The 24563-nt window shown below is 37.2% G+C and overlaps 1 protein-coding gene across 8 annotated transcripts in view; it reads left to right on the top strand.

Moving 5' to 3' along the window:
* The window catches only part of FIP1L1 (factor interacting with PAPOLA and CPSF1), a 70889-nt gene that overhangs the window by 30524 nt on the left and 15802 nt on the right, over positions 1-24563 (top strand). For all 8 annotated transcript variants that reach the window (XM_084625836.1, XM_084625837.1, XM_084625838.1 and 5 more), the window contains 5 exons: positions 5903-5996; positions 7115-7268; positions 13389-13415; positions 13968-14022; positions 17251-17297. In XM_084625836.1, the coding sequence (XP_084481962.1) occupies positions 5903-5996; positions 7115-7268; positions 13389-13415; positions 13968-14022; positions 17251-17297 (377 nt within the window). The remainder of the gene's footprint in view (positions 1-5902; positions 5997-7114; positions 7269-13388; positions 13416-13967; positions 14023-17250; positions 17298-24563) is intronic.

Here is a 24563-nt window from a genome sequence, read left to right as displayed (position 1 = left end):
TGGAAGAAATATATTCTTCTGGGCTTGTAACAGAGGGCGCCTAGAGCGCAAGCATGGCCCCAACAGACATTACTCGCCAAAATAATCCAATCTTGCGTGCATGGGGAATATGCTCACCAGGAGTGAAATCCATGTAGATAACATATCTCAAAGAATCCAAGTTACTATAAGGTAAGTAACTTAGGAGAGAACTCTTCACTGTTTTTTGTTTTTCAGGAAGTAGACAACAAAATACAAAGTAAATTTTAAAAAGGAAGGATTTTGAACTGTTCAATTTGTATTAAAGCATTCTGTCAAGTAACACTTCTTGCAGCTTCCAATGTATTAGTTACGTGTGTACCTCACTCCTACAGAAAACAGATAAAGTTTACTGAATGGAGAAGGGGAGAAGAAAGTTAACAATCTGAGATAAGGAAAACAAGGTCCATGAGCCTTCATATCCCTCTTTCAGTATCAAGAAATCTACACTATGTTGTTTTGGACAGTGGTTGTATGTGTAAAGTAGGTGATCAGGAGATCCACTCTCTGGTTCATTTATTTTTGTCAGAATGCTATCCCAGAACCACCCTGTGCATGGACGTTCCTAGAATGTGGCGATAAATGCCAGCTCTCGCTTTGCCAGATATTCAACGTCAGCTGCTATCTCGTGGACCTGTTGTGTGCTTTCACTTGGGGGTCTTGTGTAACATGTAAAGATTGTAATTGCGTGAATTTCAGCATAGTCTCTGGATGGAGACTGACTTCTAACTGGGCCAATCTGCTTCCAAACTCTGCCTCCCAAATTTGCTTTTAGCATGTAGGTGACTTAATTGTAAAATCTAGGAGCATGCTTTAAGTAGTCAAAACCTGTTTAACTCTGATTTTTTTAGCTGATTATCCAGTTTTTCAATCTTTAGATGCAAGGGTTGGTAATCCAAGACCTTTCATCAGATTGTGTTTTAATTGTAAATACTGGTAGATATTACTCTCCCTCTCCCCTCCACCTCCTTTCTTCCTTATGCACATGTACACACAACACAAATAGACCTCTGTTTTTGTCTAAGCACTATATATTCACTATGGTTTATATTCACATAGCATTCAGCAGTTGTATTTTGCTCTTCACCTCCTTTTAGAAATTGAGTGTGAAACACTGGTGTGATATATTGTTTGGTTTTTTGGCTTAAAAAATCAGCGAATAACTTCTGTGTGTGAGGTGTAGTTTCTGTGTTGCCTGCATTTTCAGACCTGAATAGCTAGGTCCTCCATTCTTTTCACCCGACGTCAACCCACTTGTTCCCAAAATGTTTCAATCTCCTGTACTGTATTGACTAATGTCACTAAAACTTTCATATTCTGTTGATACGTTTTATGATATAGTCTGGCAGCTTTATGACATAATCTTGCAATTTACTGTATGTAAGTAATAATTGATTTTCACCTGTGGTGGTATGTTCTCTTCCATTTGATTTAATGAATTTGTGTAAGACTGATAAAGCTTAGCTTTTGGTAGATGAATGTCTGCTTTCCTCATGGAAGCATATAGTTTCTTCAGTTTCAATCTATGCTTTTTCTGCCCTCTAAAACTAAAAAAAAAAAAAAAAAAAAAAATACTTTTAGTTCCAAAAGTTAATTTTCCAGCTGGTTAGTAGTAGTAGTTTGAGGACAAAGTAGTTGTGAATTGTGAAGCTGAGTAACCTAAAGAGACTTCTATAAGAGACGATCTGTAAGTAGCTATGTGGGGAGCAGAAATTTGATGGTAGAGGGCTCTTCAATCTGGCAGACAAAGGTATCTAGCAGACAAAGTGTCTGGAAGTTGAAACTTGACAAATTCATGCTTGAAATAAGATGCACGTCTCTAACAATGAGGGCAGTTAGTTGTTGGAACAACTTATTAAGGGTTGTGGTGGATTCTCCATCACCGGCAATTTTAAAATCAAAACTGGATGTTTTTCTAAGAGATATGCTGTAGTGCAAACAGGAATTAATTAAAGTAAGTTCTGTGGCCTGTTATGCAGAAGGGCAGAGTCAATGATCACAGTGCTCCCTTCAGGCCTTAGAATCTATGACTCTCTCTCCAAAAGTCCTCTGTCTAATAGTGTTGATTTTTGAATTATACCTGTTTTTCTCTCAGTATGTTCCAAAGCTTTGTTTAATGTCACTCTTAAATCAGTCGTGCTTTTTGTGACCCATATAAATTGCTAGTCCTTAAAAACAGAAGGATGGCAGAATGTAAAAGGTAGCAGAATTTCCATTTGAACCCAAGGGACTTTACATCCTGATATTATTCTAAGTACTGCAGTGTTCTGTTACATGTCTGGTTTACTAGTAGGTGGGTCTTTAACTAGTAATAGAGAATTGTCTGTATATAGTAAAGACTTGCATTCGGTCTCTATGATTTGATACCTTGTGACACACTTTCTTTCCTTATTGCTGTCATTAAAGAGTCTAATACCAAAGAGAATAAACTAGAGAAAAGAGGCAGCCTCGTCTACTCCCTGTTTCCAGTTCACAGAATACATGCAAAAAAATTAGGTTGGAGTAAAATAAGCGCAACATATTGAAAGACAAAATGTTAAAATTCTCAAGCTGTTTCACAGCTGTACCACTTCATAAAGGGAAAGAGAGAGACTAGGACACTTGCCACAGTGTGGGTGAGATGAAAAATGGGAACACGGACCCTTCGGACTCTTGCTTCTAAAATGAAAAATGTCTCAACATTTCTAAGGGACTGCAGTTGCTATATTCTGTTTAGTCTGTGTTTGCCTCTTTTAAATGTGCTTTTAGAAGACCTTGTCTTTCTCCTACCTCAGAACTAGTATCCTTTAGTTTTAGAGGTCCTCTCCAAAATGCAGACCTTTGGGAATTATTTGAAGCCCAATGAAGATGAGTAGTCCAGGTTTTGTGAAGGGCTAAACCTCTCTCCTACATTATCAGAGCAGTATACCTTGTGAGAACATTTTAAAATGTCTCAGATTTGAAAGCATGTAGTGAAACACATCTGAGGAAAGAGTACAGAGGTAGGGGGAGTATTAAGTATGATGCTGAAAGTAGATTAGTTAACTTCATGAGACAGTGAAGAAAATTCTGTTTGCTGGCATAACTTGCATGTTTTATTAATAATTTACACTTATAGGGTGAGTTTCCTATGAGGATCTCAAAGAGCATTATAAACACTGCATCTCTCAAAGCATTGTTAAGTCGTTAGGGGATATATGTAGGACATTTAAACTGTGCTTGAAGTATGGCCACCTCTGTGGTGACGTGTGGAAACTGTTTACTGGCACAGAGAAATAGTATATGACAGCTGAGAACTGGAAGGGACTGGACTAGCCAAGTGAAAATTTCCGGAGGAATTAGGTAGCCAGGGTACAGTTATTGGAGCTAGAATTTGCTTTGGGTACCAAGATTTATACCCTCTGCTCTAACACAAATGCCACAGATTCTTTAACAACCATGTCTCTTTTTTCTGTTATGTTGTGTTAAAAAAAAATCTTAAACTAATGGTTTTTCAGACAAAGCTACTGTGTGTGACCTTTGTGTTGATATTTAAGGTACTTGGAAAGTTTGTCAATCAGTGGAATTCTGATTGTCAATTCTATTGTCCCATCTCTGTCTCAAATCTCTGTGATTGTGATTCATTCCTCTATGACAAGAAGGATGATGGTTGTGGTGGTGAGAGATCTTCAGTAATATAAAGTGACAAAAAATGCAGAAAATCTCAAGGATCTCTGAGTGGATGTAGAGTAGAACTTTGGTTAAGACCCTCTGGTGGTTCATGAGTAAAGCTCCATGTTTGTCACAAAGCTCACAGATTATGTGCCTTTCCGTGACTTATGCAGCGGCCCAGGCCATTGGCCCGGGAGCTGCCTGAGCAGCTCGGCCAGCCCCTGGGCCAGTCGCACCGGCTGATGCTGGAGCAGTCTCAGGCCCCCACCCCCGAGCAGCAGGAGTTTGGGTGTGGGAGGGCTCAGGCCTGGGGATTGGGGTGTGGGGCAGTGCTTACCTGCGGGGGGGGCTCCCCGGAAGGGTGACAGGAACTCAGCTCCTAGCTCCATGTGCTGCCGCTGCCAGCAGGAACCACCCACACAGCTCCCATTAGCCGTGGTTTCCAGCCAATGGGAGCTGCAGAACCAGGGCTTGGGGCGGAGTGGAGGCAGCAGGTGGAGCTAGGAGCTGTTGGTCACCGCTTCCCAGGAGCCAGGAAGGGAACCTACCCCAGCCCCGCCAACCCCCTCCCCCAGCACTCGTGGCACCCCCTGGGCTGCAACCCCCTTGAGCACCCGCAGTGCAACCATACACAACCCCCTGCCACCCTTTGAGTATACACAGTGCCCCCAGGGCCACCGCCCTCCTCCGAGCTGCCCCCACCAAGTTTTAGTTAGGGGTATATAGTAAAATTGATGGACAGGTCATGGGCTGTGAATTTTTGTTTATTGCTCATGACCTGTCCATGACTTTTACTAAAAATACTTGTGACTAAAACGTAGCCTTATTCATGAGGTGGTGACCACTAGGTTGCACCTCTCAGATTGAAGTGGGTGGAAACAGCAAAATCCCTTGGACACTAGGCCCAGCAGGAACAAATGAAGTTGATGGTAGTAGAAACTCTGCTCCCTTCTACTACTCTTTCTACTGAAACTGCCATTCCACTCCACACCTCTGCTTTCATTTCAGCTCTGGGGGCAGCACCACTTCAAGAAATTGTGTAACTGGTTCCACAGCTGCTTAACGGTGCTGTTGGACCTGACTGTTGTGGAGGCAGGAAAGGGAGAAGTACTTACACCAGTCCCCCCACCTACCTGCACTCAAAACCATTTATGGGTTTATGCTCTGAATCAGTCCTTTGAATCATAAGTATTTGATATTTGGGCAATAAATTACGGATGGATTTTGGATCCTGGGTGAAGAAAGGCTGAGAAACACTGGGGGTCCCTGCCAAAAACAAAAATGAAAATAAAGTCTGGCGAGAGGCTTGAGTTGAACTTTTATTCTACTATTAATTTCTTTGTTAATGAAGGCAAACCCAGGAAGGAGTTAAGTGTTTGCCTGTACTTTGTTTTTACAGCAGTTAGGGAAAGGCAGCTCCTTGCATATTTCACTTCTACATTTTGGGAAACTGAGGTACCAAAGGATAAGTGGCTTGGTCTAAGTGGCTTCTGAGTTTCAGGCAGACTTATCAACCCAAGAACAGAATCCAGGTCTCTTGGCTTCTAGTACCCTGTTCCATTTGACGTTACCCACTAACTGGTATGTTGCTATGTCTAGATGTTGCAAAACCCCGAGGAGAATGAGTGATTTCATGCAATATGTGCTGCAATATCTACAGTATGCACAGTAGGGCTGGCTAACCGTTTTTATCAGTGCCTCATTATATACCTAGTCATTCTCTCCATCTTCCATGGACCATTACAGGCATAGTTTCTGCAGTCTCAGGTCTAAATTTCCTGTGTTTTGATAGTTTCCTGTAACACTTTTTTTAATTGCATTTGCTAATTTTTATAGAATTTCTCTGAGGATACTCTTTTCTTGTTACATGTTACCAGTACTCTTTAATTGCAATATTGCTGATCGTTTTCTTTTAACATAGGCAGAAAAACATGGCTGTTTACTGAAGGGAGGTGGGAGTAGAATGTGGAAACATTCATCCTTTATTCTTGAGAAGGCTGTACTGCTCCTTTCCTTAATTCTAAAGAAACAAGAAAGCTGAGGTTGTAAGATTCAATAAATGAAACATGTTTTTAGCATCTAGCATTCTGCAGAAACCTTATGCGACTTGTAAATAGCTTTTGTACAGAGGAAGGAGCTTACGGACTTTAATTGATTCATATATTATTTGCCTTGGCTGTTTAATTTGCTTGTTCTAAGCTTTGTAAAAGTCCTTTAGTACTTTTTGGTTATTCCATTCTGTCCTGTGTTGCAGGAGATTGTCTGGTACAATAGATGTGATTGGACAGACCATCACTATCAGCAGAGTGGAAGGAAGGCGGCGAGCCAATGAAAATAGCAACATACAGGTTTCGTATTTCAGATTTTCACAAGTTCACTGACCAAAGAGGGGCTTTTTTTTCTTTCACCTTATCATCTGAATAAATAATTCTAAACTTCATGGATGAATGATAATATGAACAACCAAGGAAAAGGAACAAATATCATTTAAAATTAATGTGTTGAATTTAACTCCAAGAAACTTTTTTCTCTGTGAAATCCAAATTGATGTAGTTCAAAAGAAAACATTGTAATGTATTTTCTAGTAAAAAGCAGCAGTGGTCCAACTTCTTTGCTGACTTACACTCCAGGCTGCTACGTTGACTTAATCGGGCCTGTACGGGGGTGGTGGTGTATGTATGCGTGTGTGTCTGGAAACACACACATATATTATAAATATAAATGTCAATTTTATGGCATGTTATATTGAATGTTATATTGAAAGTAGTCATCTGCCATGCATGCCTGCCCCCCAAATGACACTGATGTTAAAAAGAAGTGAGGAGAGTTTTCTTAATATGCAATTTAAGAAATAAAAATCTGATTTAAGGCATAAATGGCTTGTAATGAAGGGAGACATTTAAATAAATTTTTGTGTCACTGTTCCACTAACTCTCACTATGTAATAAGAAATGTTAGTGTTTGTGGTCCCTGATTAAATTAAATTGATTTTTGAAAGTAATCAGGGTTTTTAGTCTAGTTTTTCCCTCATGGCATCACTATATGGCAGAATTAAGGTTTTTTGGGTGCTCTAGCTGTATTCCTATGCTTTCACATGTTCAGGTTATTTTAAAAGAAATCCTAACTCTGAATGTAATAATTACAATTTTCTTGTAATGTTTTTTACTCTTAAATTACTGATATGTAGCCTCAACCGTAACTCCAGCTTCATGTAGTTTTTTTTTTTAATCTAGGAATTCAAAATGTTCCTGTTTTGTTTTTAATATTTAGTTTGGTTCATAGAAAGGTGGTTGGGTGTGGTTTTTTTTGTTTTTTTTGCAAATGTATATTCCTTACATAGATATTTAAGAAGGTATTTTGTATGCATGTATGTTCCTTCCCTGGAAAGAACTAGAAAGGTTGGAAAATATAATTTTCTTCTTTGTCTCTACATAACCATTGTAACTGTAGGTTTCATGTCTTACAGGTTCTTTCAGAAAGATCCAGTGCTGATGTAGACAGTTTTACCAAGCCACCTCCATTTTTCCCTCCAGGAGCTCCACCTACCCACCTTCCACCCCCTCCTTTCCTCCCACCCCCCCCAACTGTCAGTACTGCTCCTCCTCTGATTCCCCCACCAGGTAAATACAGTATGAATGATTGTTTCAATCATTTTATAGAATGATTGAAACAGGAATGTGATGTTTGAAATGATTTTTTTTTAAATGTGTTAGATCCTAAATTACTTGTATTTGAAATCCTAAGAGAGATTTTTCGGAACATTCCTGCTCCCTCTCTTCCCCCATTCAGAATTAAACTGGGAAGGCTGAGACTGAAATCTGGTTTTACATCCTCAGTACTTATAAAAGACAGACCTGGATACTATAGAAATAGCTAAAACAGGGAGATTATCAAATTTTGAGTTTTCCATCCTTGAAAGTGCCCTTTTAAGTCAGATGCTTTTATGATTAATATTTTGCTATTGTTAATATTGCAGAGGTATGTTTTAAAGAGGAGCTGTGGATGGCAAAAGGACTGGAGGGGATAATACTAAAAGTGCAGTGGGGCCAGGTCAGGAAGTTCTTGAGCAGAGGAGCAGCTGAGTGGGAGCTCATTAAGATTGGAAAGGTATACTACTCATGGGGAGAGAGCCTGATTCATCGTGGAGCCAGAGAAGCGCACACATTTTTTAATTAGCCTCCCCATTGCTCTTTACCGTCTCCACTGCCGAGCAGTTTCCCTTCCCTTCCATGGCCTTGCGGAGATCCCACACAGCCACTCCTTTGCTTAATAGTTTTCCCTGCCGTCTGGTGCTCTTCTAGAATCCTCCCTTCTAATCTTCTCCACACATGAACTGGATGGGGATACCTGCTGTAGATGTAGCACCCTTCCTTTCTGCAGTAGTTTTTGGCTTTTTCATGGTCTGGTTCCCTCTCTTGGAAGAGGATGCCAGTGCCGCTGCTGCTGGTGACCTTTAGGATTGTAAGCTCCCTATGCCTGGAAAACAAAGTCCTTCTCAATGGCCTGCATCTAGGAAATGGTGCAACCTAGGGGAGATAGAGGAGAAAAAGTTAAAAATAAAATCATTCCCCTGCCACTTTCCGTGTGTATGTGTGTGTGAAATTATAGGTAAAAATAAAATGTAGAAATATTAATTTGATGAGAGAATGCTACTGCTCTGGAGCTTTTGTAGAAGTAATGTTTTTTTTTTTAAAACAGAGCTAATCAAACTTTCAACTTTAAAGTGACCTTTTCATTAAATAATATGTACAACTCATTGGAAGGAGTTTGAAAATAATTATCTTCTTTATAATGGTGGAAAGAATCAGAGTTGCATACTATAAAAGTTAGGCTGATCTCCCTTTTTTCCCAGCTGAGTGAGATGTTAATGTTACGTAGGTGTACTGTAATGTTTTTATAACGCCTTTCACATGTCGAGAATAGGCATTTAATGAAATATGCACACGTGTTGCAGATCTGTCAAGCAGGTTTGGCTTTAGTCTTACGTTTTACAGACAGGTTTATAACATGCACTTGTTCAAAAAGTCTCCTTCAACATCCTTCCGTGCTTCGAGTAATTTGAAAATAACCATTAAGAGCTGTGGCTTTGGCTCCTCCAGTCCTGTGCTTTAATTGTGCTGGTGCCAGCTCTTTATCTTCAAAGCTTTTACTAAAATAGAATCTGCCATCCCTCCTAGGTTCAGTGGGGAAAAAATCTACTGTTGTTACCTCATATTAACTGGGACTACTTGCCAGGAAATTTAAGTACTCCAAATATAAAACATCCTCCAGAAGCTCCTTTGAAAAAGGATCCTGCTTTGAAGTTCTGTCTCTTGTACTGTATTCACTTATTCTCTTGTGACGCAAATGCCTTTTCAGGAAAAAGTACTTGTATTGTTTGGAAAGCTGAACCTGGAAACCAATGAAATACTCCTAGAAAAGTCACTCTAATTGGCTGTGGTAAAAGGTGTGGTTTTTTAATTTGGTAGGATAATTGAGATCTGGGAGGAAATATATTTAGGTGCTATTGTGATAGTTTTAAAGCTTATTACCTTTTTATTTTTTAATATTGCATTTTAAAAAGATGCCATTTATACATTTATGATGTTACAAAAATATTTTTACATTGTTATAGTCTCATTCAAGCATGCCACATAATTTTAAGGGTGTCACGGAATCTTAGTGACAGCACATTGTGGCCCTGCTCCCCTTTAGTGAAAGCTGTAACATTTTGTGAAGATTCTACACACTTGGACTGTGTGGGGTGGTTAAAGGCAGGGTCCCAAAATAAAGTGCTGAAAGTAGATTAGGTCATCTTTTCAGACTAGCCTTCAGGTCAAGTCCAGCATTGCAAGGAATGAATCCATGCTTCAGTGCTATCCTCTCTCAAAAAGAAATCATTGGCTAACCATTTTGTCCTAAAAGTATCTTTTTAAACATTGTTTATCAGAGATAAGGGACTAGTGTGTCCCTCATGCTAATTACCTGATTTTCCTGTTATTATGTTACACATTTTTGACACTTATACTATGGAAGGTAAGGTAGGAGATAACTTTCTGTCTAGATCGGGGTTCTCAAACTTCATTGCACAGTGACCCCCTTCTGACGACAAAAATTACTACACGGCCCCTGGAGGGGGGCCTAAACCTGAGCCCTGCCACCCTGGGTTGGAGGGCCAAAGCCTAAGCCCCACTGTCCTGGGCAGCAGGGAGGGCAAAGCTGAAGCCCGAGGGCTTCAACCCCAGGCATGGGGCCTGTAACTCGAGCCCTGACTCCCAGGGCTGAAATCCTCAGGCTGCGGCCCTGGAGCAGGGGGGCCTGGGCTTCAGTTTTGGCCCTGGACCTCAACAAGCTCCATTAAAACAGGGTCGCGACCCGCTTTGGGGTCCCGACCACAGTTTGAGAACTGCTGGTCTAGATCTTTTCACTTGGTGTTTGCTACCTTGAAATAAAGAAGAACTGCTATGCTAACACCAAATAGATTCCAATCCATTATTTAAAGTGACATAACAAATAATCCTTTCCTAGTGTTAAAGGCTTGAGGTTGAAGAATCTGAAATGTGATGATTTAATATAAAGACCTGCTAGTGAGCCTAACTTACTTTTTGTTAACTTTTCCAACTTTGGAAATAAATTTCAGTATTGAGACAATTACTATTAGTAATATTGGTCTCTAGATATAAAAATTAGCACGACTAGGTCTAATTTTGATCTTTGTACACATGTCTCTGTAGAGTACATATCTTAAAATGAAAGTCTTAGTTTTACCTGGGCTCAAGTATAGTGCTTTATATTTATGTATATTTTCTTGAGATTGTACAAATTGTTGAAAGGACTCATTTTGTAGAAGGTGTTGACTGATGATTTTCATAGTTAAATAAAATGTAACATTACCTATAGGGGAGAAAAACTTATTTTATCCTGAAACTTGACAAATTACACTGTTTTAGTACAGTAGGGAAAATTACATGCAAAAAAACAACTTTCATGCAGTGTTAAATTTGAAATGTCAGTCATTTAAGTTGGAATTCTAAAAGTATTGCTTGAGTAACATCTCTAAGATGTTGCATTTTCGGTATATTTAATGGTGTATGTTGATAAAGTGCAACATGTTAACAATTCTCCAAGAAAAGAGGAATAGAAAATACTCTGTATTCAACTTAACTAAGTTAATATTGCCCACTTGCCCGTCATGTGAAGTATTTTCTGACTCTCTTGGTGCTTGATCTCTCAACCATCACATTAATGCCAGCTAACTTTTTTTCTATCAGATTTCCTAGATTATTAATAAGGGTGGGTGTAGAAACCCCACAGCCAGAAGGTAGAACAGACAGCACAGTTTATAAGATCTACTAGTTGCATTAGCAGATCTTGACAGCTTTTATCTCTGGAACTAATGGATTTCTGGAATTGCCAGGGTCCTGTAATCCCCTTAGTCCAGATGTCAAGGAGTTGCTTGAGTTCAGAAGTTCTGTTACTTCTAGCTCCAAAGCCACTAGGTTTTTTGATCTTGCCATCTCCTGATTCCCATTTCAGGTGGAAAATTAGTTTTTAAATTTCTTGGTTTTGAACAGCTATATTTTACAAAATAAACAATTTAATTGCCTTAGAAGTAAGGTTGTTTAAATGCATTACATGTCAATTCAGGCATTAAAAAGCAAGCACATCACCAGTTAATATAAGTCTTATCCAGTACTTTATCTCAGCTTGTATATTAAACACCCTGCCATCATGCATAAGTCATTGGGAAATTTGGTAAGACAGTACAGGCTGCAGTGCCAGCAGAATGTGGCTGACACAGCTATATTTCCGTTTCATGCCATAATATGCTCAGACTCCACTGCTCCACAGTATATTCACTTTCAATTCTAGAACAGAACCACTCAAATATATACATCTAGTTTCTGTCGATCTTGCCCAAAGCAAAACCTTAACGCTGACCTCTGCAAGGTGAAGGTTTCTTACCTATAGATGTGTAGTATTTTAGTGAAAGTCATGAGAGAGTCTGAGAATGGACTCCGTGATTGGGTCTGAACTTTGTTTGGTGTGCATATTAAAGTAGTCCTCACAAAGCTGATGAAAGCACCTTTCCAACCACTCTTTCTGAATAATATGAGGGAGAGATTTGAGTCTTGTCAGGCTCCACAGATGCTGGCTTTCCTAGTGGAATCACTGTTGTCCACGTTGACCCTTATGTTGCTGTTAAGTCTGCCATGTGACCTATTTTGAATTGTCATTTGTTCCATTAATGTAAATGCCCTTTTAGAGTACATTGTGGCCCATTAATATTACTTGGGGGGGTTTATTTTTTCATTTTCATGGCTCTTGTGCTTTTACATCTTCAGTGCTAATGCCAGGTGGGGTTTTTGTATTGTTTCACCCATACACAAAGGAGAAGGAAGGGACAAACTTGCTAGCGATTTTATATCAAAATAAATACTCAAATATATTTGGTTATTTGAATAATTTCTTGGTGCAGTTACTGAAATATGTCTAAATGGAATATGCTTGCTTCAAATTACCCCTGATTTCTTTAGATTTTTATATTTTAAAAATGTCCTTTATGGCGTTCTAGAAGATATACATATCTGGAGTCTTGTGAAAAATAAATTATTAGCAGATGCTTTCATATTGGAGTCGAACGTTTAAAGCTGATATGATTTGATAATTCAAGGAACTTTCTGTAAATATTAACAAATTGTCACCATTCAAACAGAAAATCTTATATTATCTGTAGTTATAATTTTAGACAGGAAATATTGCTTTAAACAAAACCTTAAACATATTATTTTACCTGTGTATAGAACTGAAAAAGATCATTAATACAATCTGCACAGATCCTCTGGCAAAAGTTTTCAAATTTGGATGCCTAAAAGTAAGACACTTAAATCCATATTTAGACATCTAAGCAAAGTATCTTTACTTTGAGGTGTGGTGAGCATCCATAATTCCAATTTAAATCAGTGAAAAGATTTGCATTGAAATGAATTAGTGGGATGTGTGCTCTCATTTAGGTGTTGAACTTTAGGCACCCAAGTTTGAAAATTTTGATCTTAGTACTTTAGCTTCTGATCCTGCAAAAACTTGTCTTTTAAAACTCAGTGGGACTACTCTTGTACATAAAGTTATGCATGTTCATAAGTGTTTGCAGGATTGGGCACTAAGATGCAGGATTGGTCAGTCTTTTCATTGACTTCAGTGGGCTTTGGATCAGAGCCTAAAATAGGTACGTGTACTTGGTGAAGTATTGTGATACATATTCTATTAAACCCAATTGTACCTGAGGCTAGTTTAGAGTTTGAAGGGCATTTATTTTATGTAATTCAGCTTTGCTTCCAAAAGTTCCTTTTCTGACACATTAAAAACCCACTAAACAAAATGACAACACAACAACAAAAAAACAGTTTGGGGAATTTTTTATTTGCTTTCTGGTTTTTGAATGTTTTGGGTGTGCTTGGGTCACATTTTCAAGGTAGTATTTGCAACTTTGAAATCTTGAAACTGACTTGGGTTTTTGTTGTATTAATTGAAAACAATTCTCAGGAGCTGAAGTTTTAAATAAAAGCTCAAATATCATGAGACGTGAGATAAAATGAAGCGTTGATAACACTGAGACTGCCATGATTCTTACTCTAAGGACAGGGAAATTAGATACTTTTGTTCTTTGTATTGATAACATAACTTGAATTAGTTCTGCTGATAAAGAACACAAGTTATTGCTAAAATTGACTTAGTATGTATCATATATTTTTATGTCTTAGGTATACCAATAACTGTGCCACCACCAGGTAACTTATTTAGATATTTTCTGAAGCATTGTTAAGAAATGTGAAACTTAAATTTGAATGTGCAACACGCAGTTCCCTACATCTGCTTGTTCATAGCAAGATAAAGTTCATAAACATAAAACTATATGTGTAGATGTAGGCCTGGTTGATTTTATGCAAGGTAGAGATGGAACAGTTTTAATGTTCCTGATTATGGGACCAACCTGCCACTTCCCTAAGAACTACACTCCTTCCTCCCCCCCTCCCCTCCAAGGCTCATTAAAATTAGTGAGAGACTTGTTGCTGGTGCAAAGCATTCTTGATAACCTCTCAAGAGTTGCAGCACAATAGAAAATAGTTAAAGTAAATGTTTTGAAACTGATGACAGATGAAATTAAGACACATATTTAGGACTTGACCCTGATTTTCGTTAAGTAGTTGTGTATTGTGCAGTCTTACATAATTGTTAACTGTGTAGATGGTCATTCTTTGCTTCAGCTCAGCTTCTCTGGAATTAGTTTGCCATTGTATACCTAACCCAATTTTTTATGTTTTCCAATTTAAATATTTCAGGTTTTCCTCCCCCACCTGGAGGTCCGCCACCTTCTCTTATACCAACAATAGAAAGGTAAATTTTGTTTGAAATCATTTATTAATTTTCATCCTTTGCAACATGGGGCTTTTTTAAAAAAAACAAATCCTTACAGTAAGCATAATAACTTTTATGTTCCTTATATAGAAAAAAATTCTGCTTTTGTCATCATTTTCTGTCTTGGTTTTTCCCAAGAGTTACTGTCATCTAAATTTTCAAAAGGCTGTAATACAGCTAACATTGTTTGTGTATAAAGTATTTTGCTATCTGTCATCCTGTAGATCTGTCCCATTATATTGATGCAAGATTTAAGAACAGAGCAGCTCTTGCATTAATTAGGGTGCTGATTATTCAGAGATTCTCAGATTATTCAGTGGATTATCTAACTTAATCTTACTGTGTTTCTCTGGAACAGCATATACATTACGCACAAAAAAAAGTTAAGGTTGCAAAGTCAAGCACTCAAAGCCTAGGAAATTCTGGAAATCAGGTTGTCTGTGCAACTGTTGATACTGATAGCCATAGTATCAGAGTGCTTCACAACGTCCCATAAGGTAAGATGTAAAATTATCCCCATGTTGTAGAGGAGGATCAGAGAGAGATATTAAGGCCAAAATTGTCATGTCCACAAATACTGGGAATTTAAAAAAAAATCAGGCCCTAGACATCTCAAGTTAAACACTTAACATTTTTGTAGCACTTGTTGTTCAAAACTCAGGCCCCATTGACTCCAGTTGCAGTTGTGAGTATTTATCACTTCTGCAAATCAGGCCCAAAATGTCTCAAGATGGGTCCCTAGATAATGAAATGTGCACAGTGGCCACTTGTGAAAAGTTGGTTTAAATTACTTTCCCAGCATCACTTAGGAATTTTGTGAGAGAGGGAGGGATAGAATCCATTTCTCCAGGGAGGCATTTCAAATGTTTAAACCACAAGACCATCCTTTCTCTTCCTGTAGTCCCCAACCTTATTTACTACACACCTTCCTGCTTTGCAACAAATCAAGTCCAACAAATCAAATCACAACACACTAATTCAGACCTGGTTTACACTTAAAAGATAGGTCAGCCTAGCCAGGTGTACAAGGATATGAAAAATTCAAACCTCCTGTACTGCATAGTTAAGCCTACTTAACTCCCAATGTAGATGCACCTAGGTTATTGGAAGAATTTTTCTGTTGACCTAACGACCACCACTCAGGGAGTTGGATTACCTATTGTGATGGAAGAACCCCTTCCATTGCTGTAGGAAGTATCTGCGCTATGGTGCTACAGCCCCCGAGCTGCAGCTTTGCCCCTGGAGTGCTCATAGTGTTAAGATGGTCCTGAACATCTTGTATGCTGAATAATTAAGGGTCCTGTGGAAAAAATAGTATGCAGTCATGTGATTAAAGATGGTGGGCCAGATTTTTAAAGATATCTAGCCAAGATGCAGGAATGAACCTAGTGGGATTCTCAAAAGTGCATAGGCACCTAACTCCTATTGATTTCATAATGCATATGCTCAAGGGAGCCAAATTAAAGTTGCACAGACTACCTCAACTGTGGCATTTCCTTCCTTCTGCGTACTTGCCTTTGCAACCGTAAGATTCTTATAATACAGTTGTTTTTGTATGTAATATCCTAAATTTATTTTTTTTAAATGAAAAAAAAACCCACAGAAATTCTATCCTATAGAACTGTATTAATCTTCACATAGGTCAGCAGCACTATCAGAACCTTTAGTTTCATAGGGCAGACCTCTACCATTTGAATTTATGGGGTAACTGGTAATATCAGTAGGCTATTATCCACTGTCAGCCTCTAACAAACCTCTAGTGAGCATGTGCAAAATGAGATTTACAGTGGTTTATAATTTGGCAAAATTTATGTGGAATTTCACAGAGACAGTAAAAGGCACATTTTTGACATCAGAGAGTCCCTTTGCGAGATTTCGAGACCCATCTCCACAGTATGGAGATGATAAAGCTTCTCAGTGAAACAGCTGAAAGAATTATTTTTAACATAGGTCATGCACAACCCAAAGATTTACATTCCCACCAACTGGAATGTTAAAATTTGAAGGAAATAAAATATACAGGAAGTACTTTTCTTAAGCTTTTGCCAGTAAAGAAGACATAGCAATACAGAGAATGTTGAAAAGGCATGAAGTATATGCTAGCTTGACTTTGTTTCTTTGGGTCATTGTGTTTTTTATGGCTATTTTTACTTATGAGAATAAATTGTATAGGTTCCTCAATATAGTATAACTTGTAAAATTCTTTATCTAGTTTATATTAAAACCTTGCATCTCCAGCTCTGACAAATACCCTAAAATGTTGAGACATTGCATAAGGCTTTCATTAATCTATTTTTAAAACCATACTGATCCAAAAGTCTTTTTATAGTGTGAGGCTGTCTTCAAGAACAAAAGTAGCACTTAAGTAAATGTGTTAAATAAGGTGTACATGATTAATTCAAGCTATCTAGGAAGCGATAAAACTTATCAAAGGTTATAGAAAATTGAATTTAAGCCCAATGTGCACATCATCCTTTTCAACCTCTATATTTTACCTATTTAAGTTGGCTACCATTGAAAGAAGTAGCTCTAGAAAATATGAAGTTGATTTAGAAGAATATTTATAGAACAATCCATTTGAAGCCCACCTGCTTTTATATGCATATGTGTTTGAAAAAATTGGATTCACTTCCATACCTACTTATTTAACAGGAAGGATATAAGGAAGCTTTCATTCACAGATTTGCTTGTTGCCAAGCAATTGGGCATGCAGTATGATTTCTCTGCCAGTATTTGTAACTGTTTTTGGAATATAAGCAACATATTGAAATAGAAAATCCAGTGAGGACAAGACAGAATAGTTTATATATAATATAAAACATATTCAGACATTTTTGGGAAGAAATGTTTAAAAAAATTAGGAATGTTAAGGGAGAATATGAATCTTCCTTGCTACATCAGTATTAAAATATTTATATATTAGACATCTGTGTTTGTTCAGTGCAATTGATGATTAAATTGTTTTTTATAGTAGGAAGGCTTACGATGGAGGGCATATTATTTAAATGTAATCCCCTTTAAAGATATACTGTTTTAGTCACATACTTCTAAGAATTGTGAAGAATAAAATCAGGTTCTCTCTCTCTATATATATACATATATATATACATGTATATATATTTATATATATATAAAAAATGCTCAGGCGAGCAAGAGAGAGAGAACCTGATTTGCAGGAACCTGACTTGTATATTTACCTTTCAACAGTGGACATTCCTCTGGCTATGACAGCCGCTCTGCTCGTGCATTTCCGTGTGAGTATGGTTATCAGCTTTGAGGATTTTACTTAAGCTTTGTTAAAAATTGTTTAAAATAGCTATAGCTACATTGTTTCAGTTTAAATGTAAACAAGAATCTATCCACTAATCAAAATAAGATGGTGCAAAAGATCAAAATGATTATTATCATGACTGAATACCTAACACCTCATATTAGCAACTACTGGTAAATACCTGCTTACCTGTTCATTCATTTTTCTGTCCTCTAAATTGACATTTCTATGATGGGCACCCTTCCATTCTGCTTCAGTGCTAATGTGTTTGTTTTTTAAAAACCATGCAAACACAAATAGAATTCAGTGTGTATCACTAGCAGGTGGACAGACATAATTTTTTCTTCATGTACCTTCAAAACTGTACCCAACAAAATCTGTAACAGTGATTGGAAAGATGCAAACTTTTTTTGTTAAGCTATTTTTCCTGCAGCATGCTGTAAACTTGCAGATGGCAACAGAAGGCAAGTAGTTGGGTAGTTCAGTACTTTCTCGGTATGTGTGTGTGCTGTGGGGCACTAGATAATCTGGTACACTCCAACACTCCCATTTTGTGTGTGTGTGTGTTTGCCCTTTCTAGAGCAAGTTTTTCATTTACTATTTTGAAAAGGTAAGGTGGATTGATTTAAATCACAGATTGTAATCATGATTTAAATCAGCAAGCAGGAATCCTTGATTTAAACCATGTGTTTTAATTGTGTTTTGCATTTGTACTTTCATTCTTTTCCTAAAGAAAGATTGATTCTCATTGGTTGGTAACCATTAAAACATGTTCACTTGAAACTCAGTACAGTCTTTATACTAAGTTTGATACTCTTTTTTTTTTTTTTTTTTGCTAACCAGGAGGATACACTATATCTCTACACTTTTACTTAAGCAGTTTATATAACTTAATTTACATTTATTCAGTTTCTTAATTTTTACGTTAGAAAATTCTGAATAATGCATTTCTTATTTATTAGATGAGGATTAATTTTTTTACTTGTGATTTGTTTCAAGTTCTGTTTGGATGGTAATTCAAATTCAATTAAAAATGCACAACAGCATGTTCTTTTTTATTAAATAAAACTACTGTAAGTGCTGGAAACATAAGAAAAATTCCCAAATGTATCAAAACATGTTTTGCTTTTAAAGCTAACTGATTTATTAAAGAAAGGAAGTATTGTCTATAGTTAGTTATTTAAGACGATTGTTTCTACGTCACCATGTCCATAAAGGCTTTAGAACTAGTAGATCTCAGCCTCTCACACTTAGTTTTTATTCGTAGATTGGAAGAGGAAGATGAGCTCTCCTTTTTAAACTCCAAATTGGTTTAATAACTTTGAATGAGTAACTTAACTGAGTTAAGTGAATAAACTGAAATGACATATTTTTTTTCTGCACCTGCAAAAGGGAGGCAATTGGTGTCAAAAGCTGGTCTAGCACTTCGGCAGACTTTGGTTATAGGTGCTTAGCCAGTAACGTCCACCAGTCCAGTGGTTTGCCTTTAAAACTTGGCAACAAACATGTACTGCTTAATATTAATTTTTTGTATTTAATTTAAATTATTTAATAGCTTATTGAAGTGATTATAATAAGGTTAGGCCTCCTCAACATAGGTTGTCAATTTGAAATTTAAACTGAAGTAGGTTTATTTAAAAAATAAAACTGTATTTAATTTAAATTAAAAAGACATTTTTATGTACCCTGCAAATAATTAATGTAAATCTTACTAATGTTACATGGATAACCTTAACTCTGTCATTTCTAACTTCTGAGTCTTTGAGTTTGCAAACATTTATCAATGTATTCTTTGTGGTTTTTAAAAAAATTTCCTCGATTTTTAAAAAAGCAAACTGAAAAACCAACAATTCCATCCTGTGTAATCATATTAATACCCAAATGATTGATCTTCAGGATTAGAAACTTAAGATGCACAGTATCTGCCACTTGAACTAAGAGTAAATTATAACAGTAGTAGGTGGTTGTGCTCTGTGAGCCAGCCACTAGAGTGAGATAAGATGCACACATTGCTGGTCACCATCTCTGCTCTCTGCTTCTCATTTCGGTCCCTGCATTCCCACTCTGTCTTTTCCATGACTGTCTCTTCTTTTGCTCCCCCATTCCAGTTGTCCCTGCTTTCAATTACTGTGTCACAGGGCCTCCTGGGTGCTGAAAGCAGCAATTTCAAAGAAAGTGCTGCTCAGACCCTGCAGACCTGGCACAGAGTATGCTTAGTACAGACTACGTCTTCAGAAAATTTACCTGCCAAATTCCTAATGAATCTCTACTGAGCATTTGCAAACTGAAATTTTTAGAGGCTCATAACTTGCTCAAATTAGGGTGGATTTTCATAGGAGTGGCAAAAGACATGTCCCTGACCTCAGGGCAATCTCCCTACCAAAGTTTAAGTCCTTGCTCCAGAGCATCTTCTTAATGCTTCCTAGTGCTTGGAGCATCTTAGTGAAATGGAAGAATTTTTGAATATGGGCAAAACACCCTATTTGTCTATAACTTTATACTCAGAAATAGATGAACCATACTTCCGGAAATTTCCCCCAAAAATTCAGTCTAAGGCAGACACCGAGCATGGAAAATTTGAACTCAAATATTAAAGTTTTGCAAAGTTGTAAGCAAATGGAAAAGAGTCTTACCATGGAAAGTGCTGAACATTAATTATAGATGTTACTAAATACACTGCCTATAAAGAAAAAAAAATCATCCATCCACTTTAGTTTGCTTTTTTGCTCTTGGGCTGGAGCTTTACTTTCAGTTGCAGTCTTTATTTCACTTTGGGGAATTTTTTTGGTTACAAGGGCTAAGCTATTTCCAGCCCATCTTTATTGTTGCTCTAGGTAGTGGTAGAACCAGCTCAGCACTTTCTACTTTAGAAGGCTGTGATTGGCCTTCAGGGTTGATACTAATGTCATACTGAGATTGACTCAAAAAAAAAAAAAAAAAAAGTGTCACAGAGATGATTATCCTCGCAATAAATATTTTCCTGTCTCATGGGCAAAGTAAAAGCAGGAGCAGTACATATATGTGGTTGTGAGGACCAAGCAGCAAGTGAGAAAAAAAAATGGAAGGTTGAAGGGACATTTAGTTGTGAATGGGCATACCAAAATTTTATTTTCTAGTAACTGATCACAGATGTTTGTCAAATTGACTTCTGTAATAGAAGACAGATGTGATCTAATTAATGCATGTATGTGAGTATTTATTTTTTTAAACTGTCTTTTGTACATTAAATAATATAGTGTCTCGATTTTTTTCCCATTCTCTTCTCTTATTCTCTCAAACATGATCCATTGTGGTGAATCTCTCTCCAGTGAAGGCAAGCTGGAAATGGCTCCCTCCTGAAACCTATGAATGTTGCTCATTAAGTCAGTTGGAAAAGTTAACTAGAGAGGAACATGGGGTGCTTCCTCTCCTTTTTTTGTCCCCTCTGAGCGCATAGCTGGCTCAGGTGCCGGCAACAAGTTTGAAACCCTAACTTTTGAGCATCACGTTTTATGTCAGAGAGTAGGAATGTATTGGCTCCTTAAAACATGAAAATCCAGAACATGATTTTTCAAGCCTCACAACTTCTTTTCTAAAAAGCAAAATACTTTACAATTATCAAAATATGATACAAGTTTTAAGTGGATGGCTTCTCTCTATTTCTGTCTGTCGGAATTGCTGTAACTTGAGAGAAAATGAGAGGCTTAGTTCTTGACCCCATTTAGTAAAGGCACTCAAGTTTAAGTATTAATTCATAATTTATTAAGTCAATTTCTTTATGTACATTTTAATAATTCTTTTAGGTTTAGTTCCTGGTTTTTAGTGCACATAAAATTTTTATTTACTAAATGTCTAAAATGTGCCATCAGTTTTCACTGGGGATATCTACAGTATTGAAAAAATAAGCTGCTTTCTTAATGAATATATTTGCCTTCGATACAGTATGTATGTCATAACAAACTCTCTCCGATGAAAGCTTGGTAATAGATGGCTTTTAATCATTCATAGAATCATAGAATATCAGGGTTGGAAGGGACCTCAGGAGGTCATCTAGTCCAACCCCCTGCTCAAAAGCAGGACCCATACCCAATTAAATCATCCCAGCCAGGGCTTTGTCAAGCCTGACCTTAAAAACTTCTAAGGAAGGAGATTCCACCACCTCCCTAGGCAACGCATTCCAGTGTTTCACCACCCTCCTAGTGAAAAAGTTTTTCCTAATATCCAACCTAAACCTCCCCCACTGCAACTTGAAGGTCAGTAGACTTTGACTTTGTTAGGCAAATGTGGAGAGCGAGTTTCTGCCACATAGACCTTCTGTTACTTACCTGCATATGTTCATGTGTAGGGACTGTTAGCAAGAGGTTCCCACCTGATCTCAATTGTTACAGTAGTGTATAAGGAGAGATTAAGATGGACAAAAACCATGCGGCGCTTTATAGATCATATCTTGCATTTGCACTCAGGTGCAATTCGGAAGTTTGCAGTTTTCAGAGAACAAAATGTTCCCTGTGGGTGACATTATAAAGTAGGATGCTGCTATATACTGCATTGGCCCTAGCTTCCCAAAAGGGTATTGAAATAATCTAATCTGGGGATCACAACTCAGAAATTACTGCCATAATACACAACTGTGGAGCAGTCATTGCAAACACCTTAGCGGACTCAGATGGGAGAAATATCACTTTTGTCTTAAATTTGATTTGGTGATTCTGTCTTAAATCGTTACCAACTAAATATCTATTTTTACTCCTTAAGAACGTTTTTGAATGCATGGCAGAAGTTGGCCTACTATAATCAACTTCATTAATGTTGCTTGAAAATACTAGATTTTTTAGATTGAATTTTATGAAGGAGATTTTAAAGGAAGATGTTTAAAGGGGACTTCAAAGCACAAAAAATTGACTGTTTTTTTGCTTCATAATGTATAAAAAATGCTTGCTAGATCTATTTTATAAATTAATGTTATAAAGGGCTTTTTATTTTTGATTTTGTTTTCCTGCTGGTGGTTTATCTTAGAATGTCAGGAATGTTGTCTAGCCTTCTCAGCCTTTGCTAGAAGTCTGAAATATGGATTGTGAGCTCTCTTAGTTCTTAATGGAAAGGGCCAGAGTTGTTTGAATCCTTAACAAACACATCTTTTCTCTTGGAAGTTGCAGTTGTATAAGTATTAACAAAAAACAAAATTTTAAACAGTTTAAAATCACTTAATTTCCCTGTCATAATGCTGTTAGGTCTCCAGTTGTCCATAGGGTCTTCAAGGAAAAATGAGGTAGACATGATCAGAATTTCTAATCTGGCGCCCCTGATCTTCCCCCTAACTGTGGGTTTTGAGGTGGTTTTTATTCATAGGTCTGTGAGTACTGATACTCTTCCCAGACTAATGTTTAAAATGGAATCACAAATTTAGTACAAGTATTGCAAAAAACAATTCTAAAAACAGCTTTTTCTACAACACAAATAAGATCAGCTAATGTTTTGCTGTTGTACATGACACAGTATAGTCTTATTTGTATGAAACTGTTCTCCAAAGCAGAGTTAATGACTCCAGATGTATTGAATAAATTGAAAGTTTCCTGTACCTGAAATCACCATCACCAAACTTATTTGGTGTGCCTCTCTCCCAATCTAGAAATGATCAGTAGCGCAATTTCAGTGTGAAGTTTAGTACGAATCCATCAAGAGGTAACAAAATATTGAGATTTGTTCCTAGTAGAAGACACAAAATACTAGTCTTGATTATGTTTGAAAGCAATTCTATTTTTTAATTTCTTGCATGTTGAGAACTCTTATAGATAAAATCCAAATAGCTGCAATCAGAGCTATATAAAGCCAGAGCACTGGGTCACGTTAGGTCACTGCGATGCAAATGACATATTTTGCTTATGTCAGATAAATTTTCTGGTGTATTTGTCTGGCAGGATATGGAGATTACTGTAGTTACGGCGTAGGAGGGACCAGACAGAATCAGCATGGATGTAGATTCCATAATAAGTAAAAACCATTACTGTTTGTGTTTCGCAACTTACATTTAATGTAACCAATAGAATTAAGTAAATATAATTTCATATTTTTAAATTAGAATAGTCTCTATCATCCAGTGTATTCAATCCCTGAAGACCATACATACCTTGTTGAAATCATGGCAAGTTAAGGAAATTAGCAGTCTTTAAAGTCCAGCTGTTTGGTTTTTTTGTGTTTTTCTATTTCTGGTTGCTTTCCTTACATAGAAGAATTTCAGTTTTGGCAGCATAATAAACAAAACACTGTTGTTCTAGGATTTTTTTTTTTTAACTCCTCATTTTCCCTATATTCCTAAACTCAAACATTAACTAATGTTTGTTCAGCATTTTGTAGATGTAAAGCACTGTATTGCTGCTGCTGTTATGCATTATGTGGGTTGTCACTGGAAATAGTATTTTAATGCTGAAGTTTCTCTCCCCTCTGTAAAGGATCGTTTGTATTAGTTTATGGAGCCCTTGGTGAACCCAGTATTTTATACTTCTGCTCAAGCACGCTGCTGCAGGAACATTCACGGGCATCTCAAACAAAGAAGACCAAACATGACTCTTATCAGAACCCATTAGTGGTGCCTCTTTGTGCACTATATAACACTTCATATTTTTGAAAGCTCTGTACAGTTGTTAACTTGCCCTCATAACAACACATGAGTTAGATAAGTATTATTCTATTTTACAGATGGAGAAAAGTGGTAACTCACTGCTGTTAAACTGATTTACCTAAGGCCACGCAGTGAGTTGGTCGCAAGGCAGATATCAGCACTCAGGAATCCCTAACTTTGAGACCCTAAGTCCACTAGAGAGTGCTGTGTCTCAGTAAAATAAAGCAGTCACTGTTGGGTAGAATGAGGCACTCCAGTTGCCCCTTTGAGCATTATCTTTGGGCTACTAAGCCTAGTCTCTAGTCATTTTGGTGTCTTCCTGGCAGCAGAACATACTGGAGAGTCTTTCTATCCCACTGCTGGTTACAGAAAATTCTTGAGTGCAAGAGGATGTTTTCTTATCAGGAAGTCTGATTAAAATTTTTCTCCTCTAAACAAGTATATTGTATTTTACAAAGAGTCTTAAACTGAAGGACGTATTTAATTTTCTCAAAATGTAACATGTTTTAGTAGTAACAGTGGTTCTTGTGAATGTTTATTATAATGGTATTGTTTGTATGAGAATTATTTCCTTTAGCTAGTTATAATAGCTTCCCCAAGGCTAACTTACAGAAGAGACTTCCACATTTACTATTGTGGAATATGAACTCC

Source organism: Lepidochelys olivacea (genome assembly GCF_965140295.1).
Source record: "Lepidochelys olivacea isolate rLepOli2 genome assembly, chromosome: 4".
NCBI lineage: Eukaryota > Metazoa > Chordata > Testudines > Cheloniidae > Lepidochelys > Lepidochelys olivacea.
The sequence above is the reverse complement of the archived record's forward strand: the minus strand, read 5'-3'. Positions and strand labels throughout refer to the sequence as shown.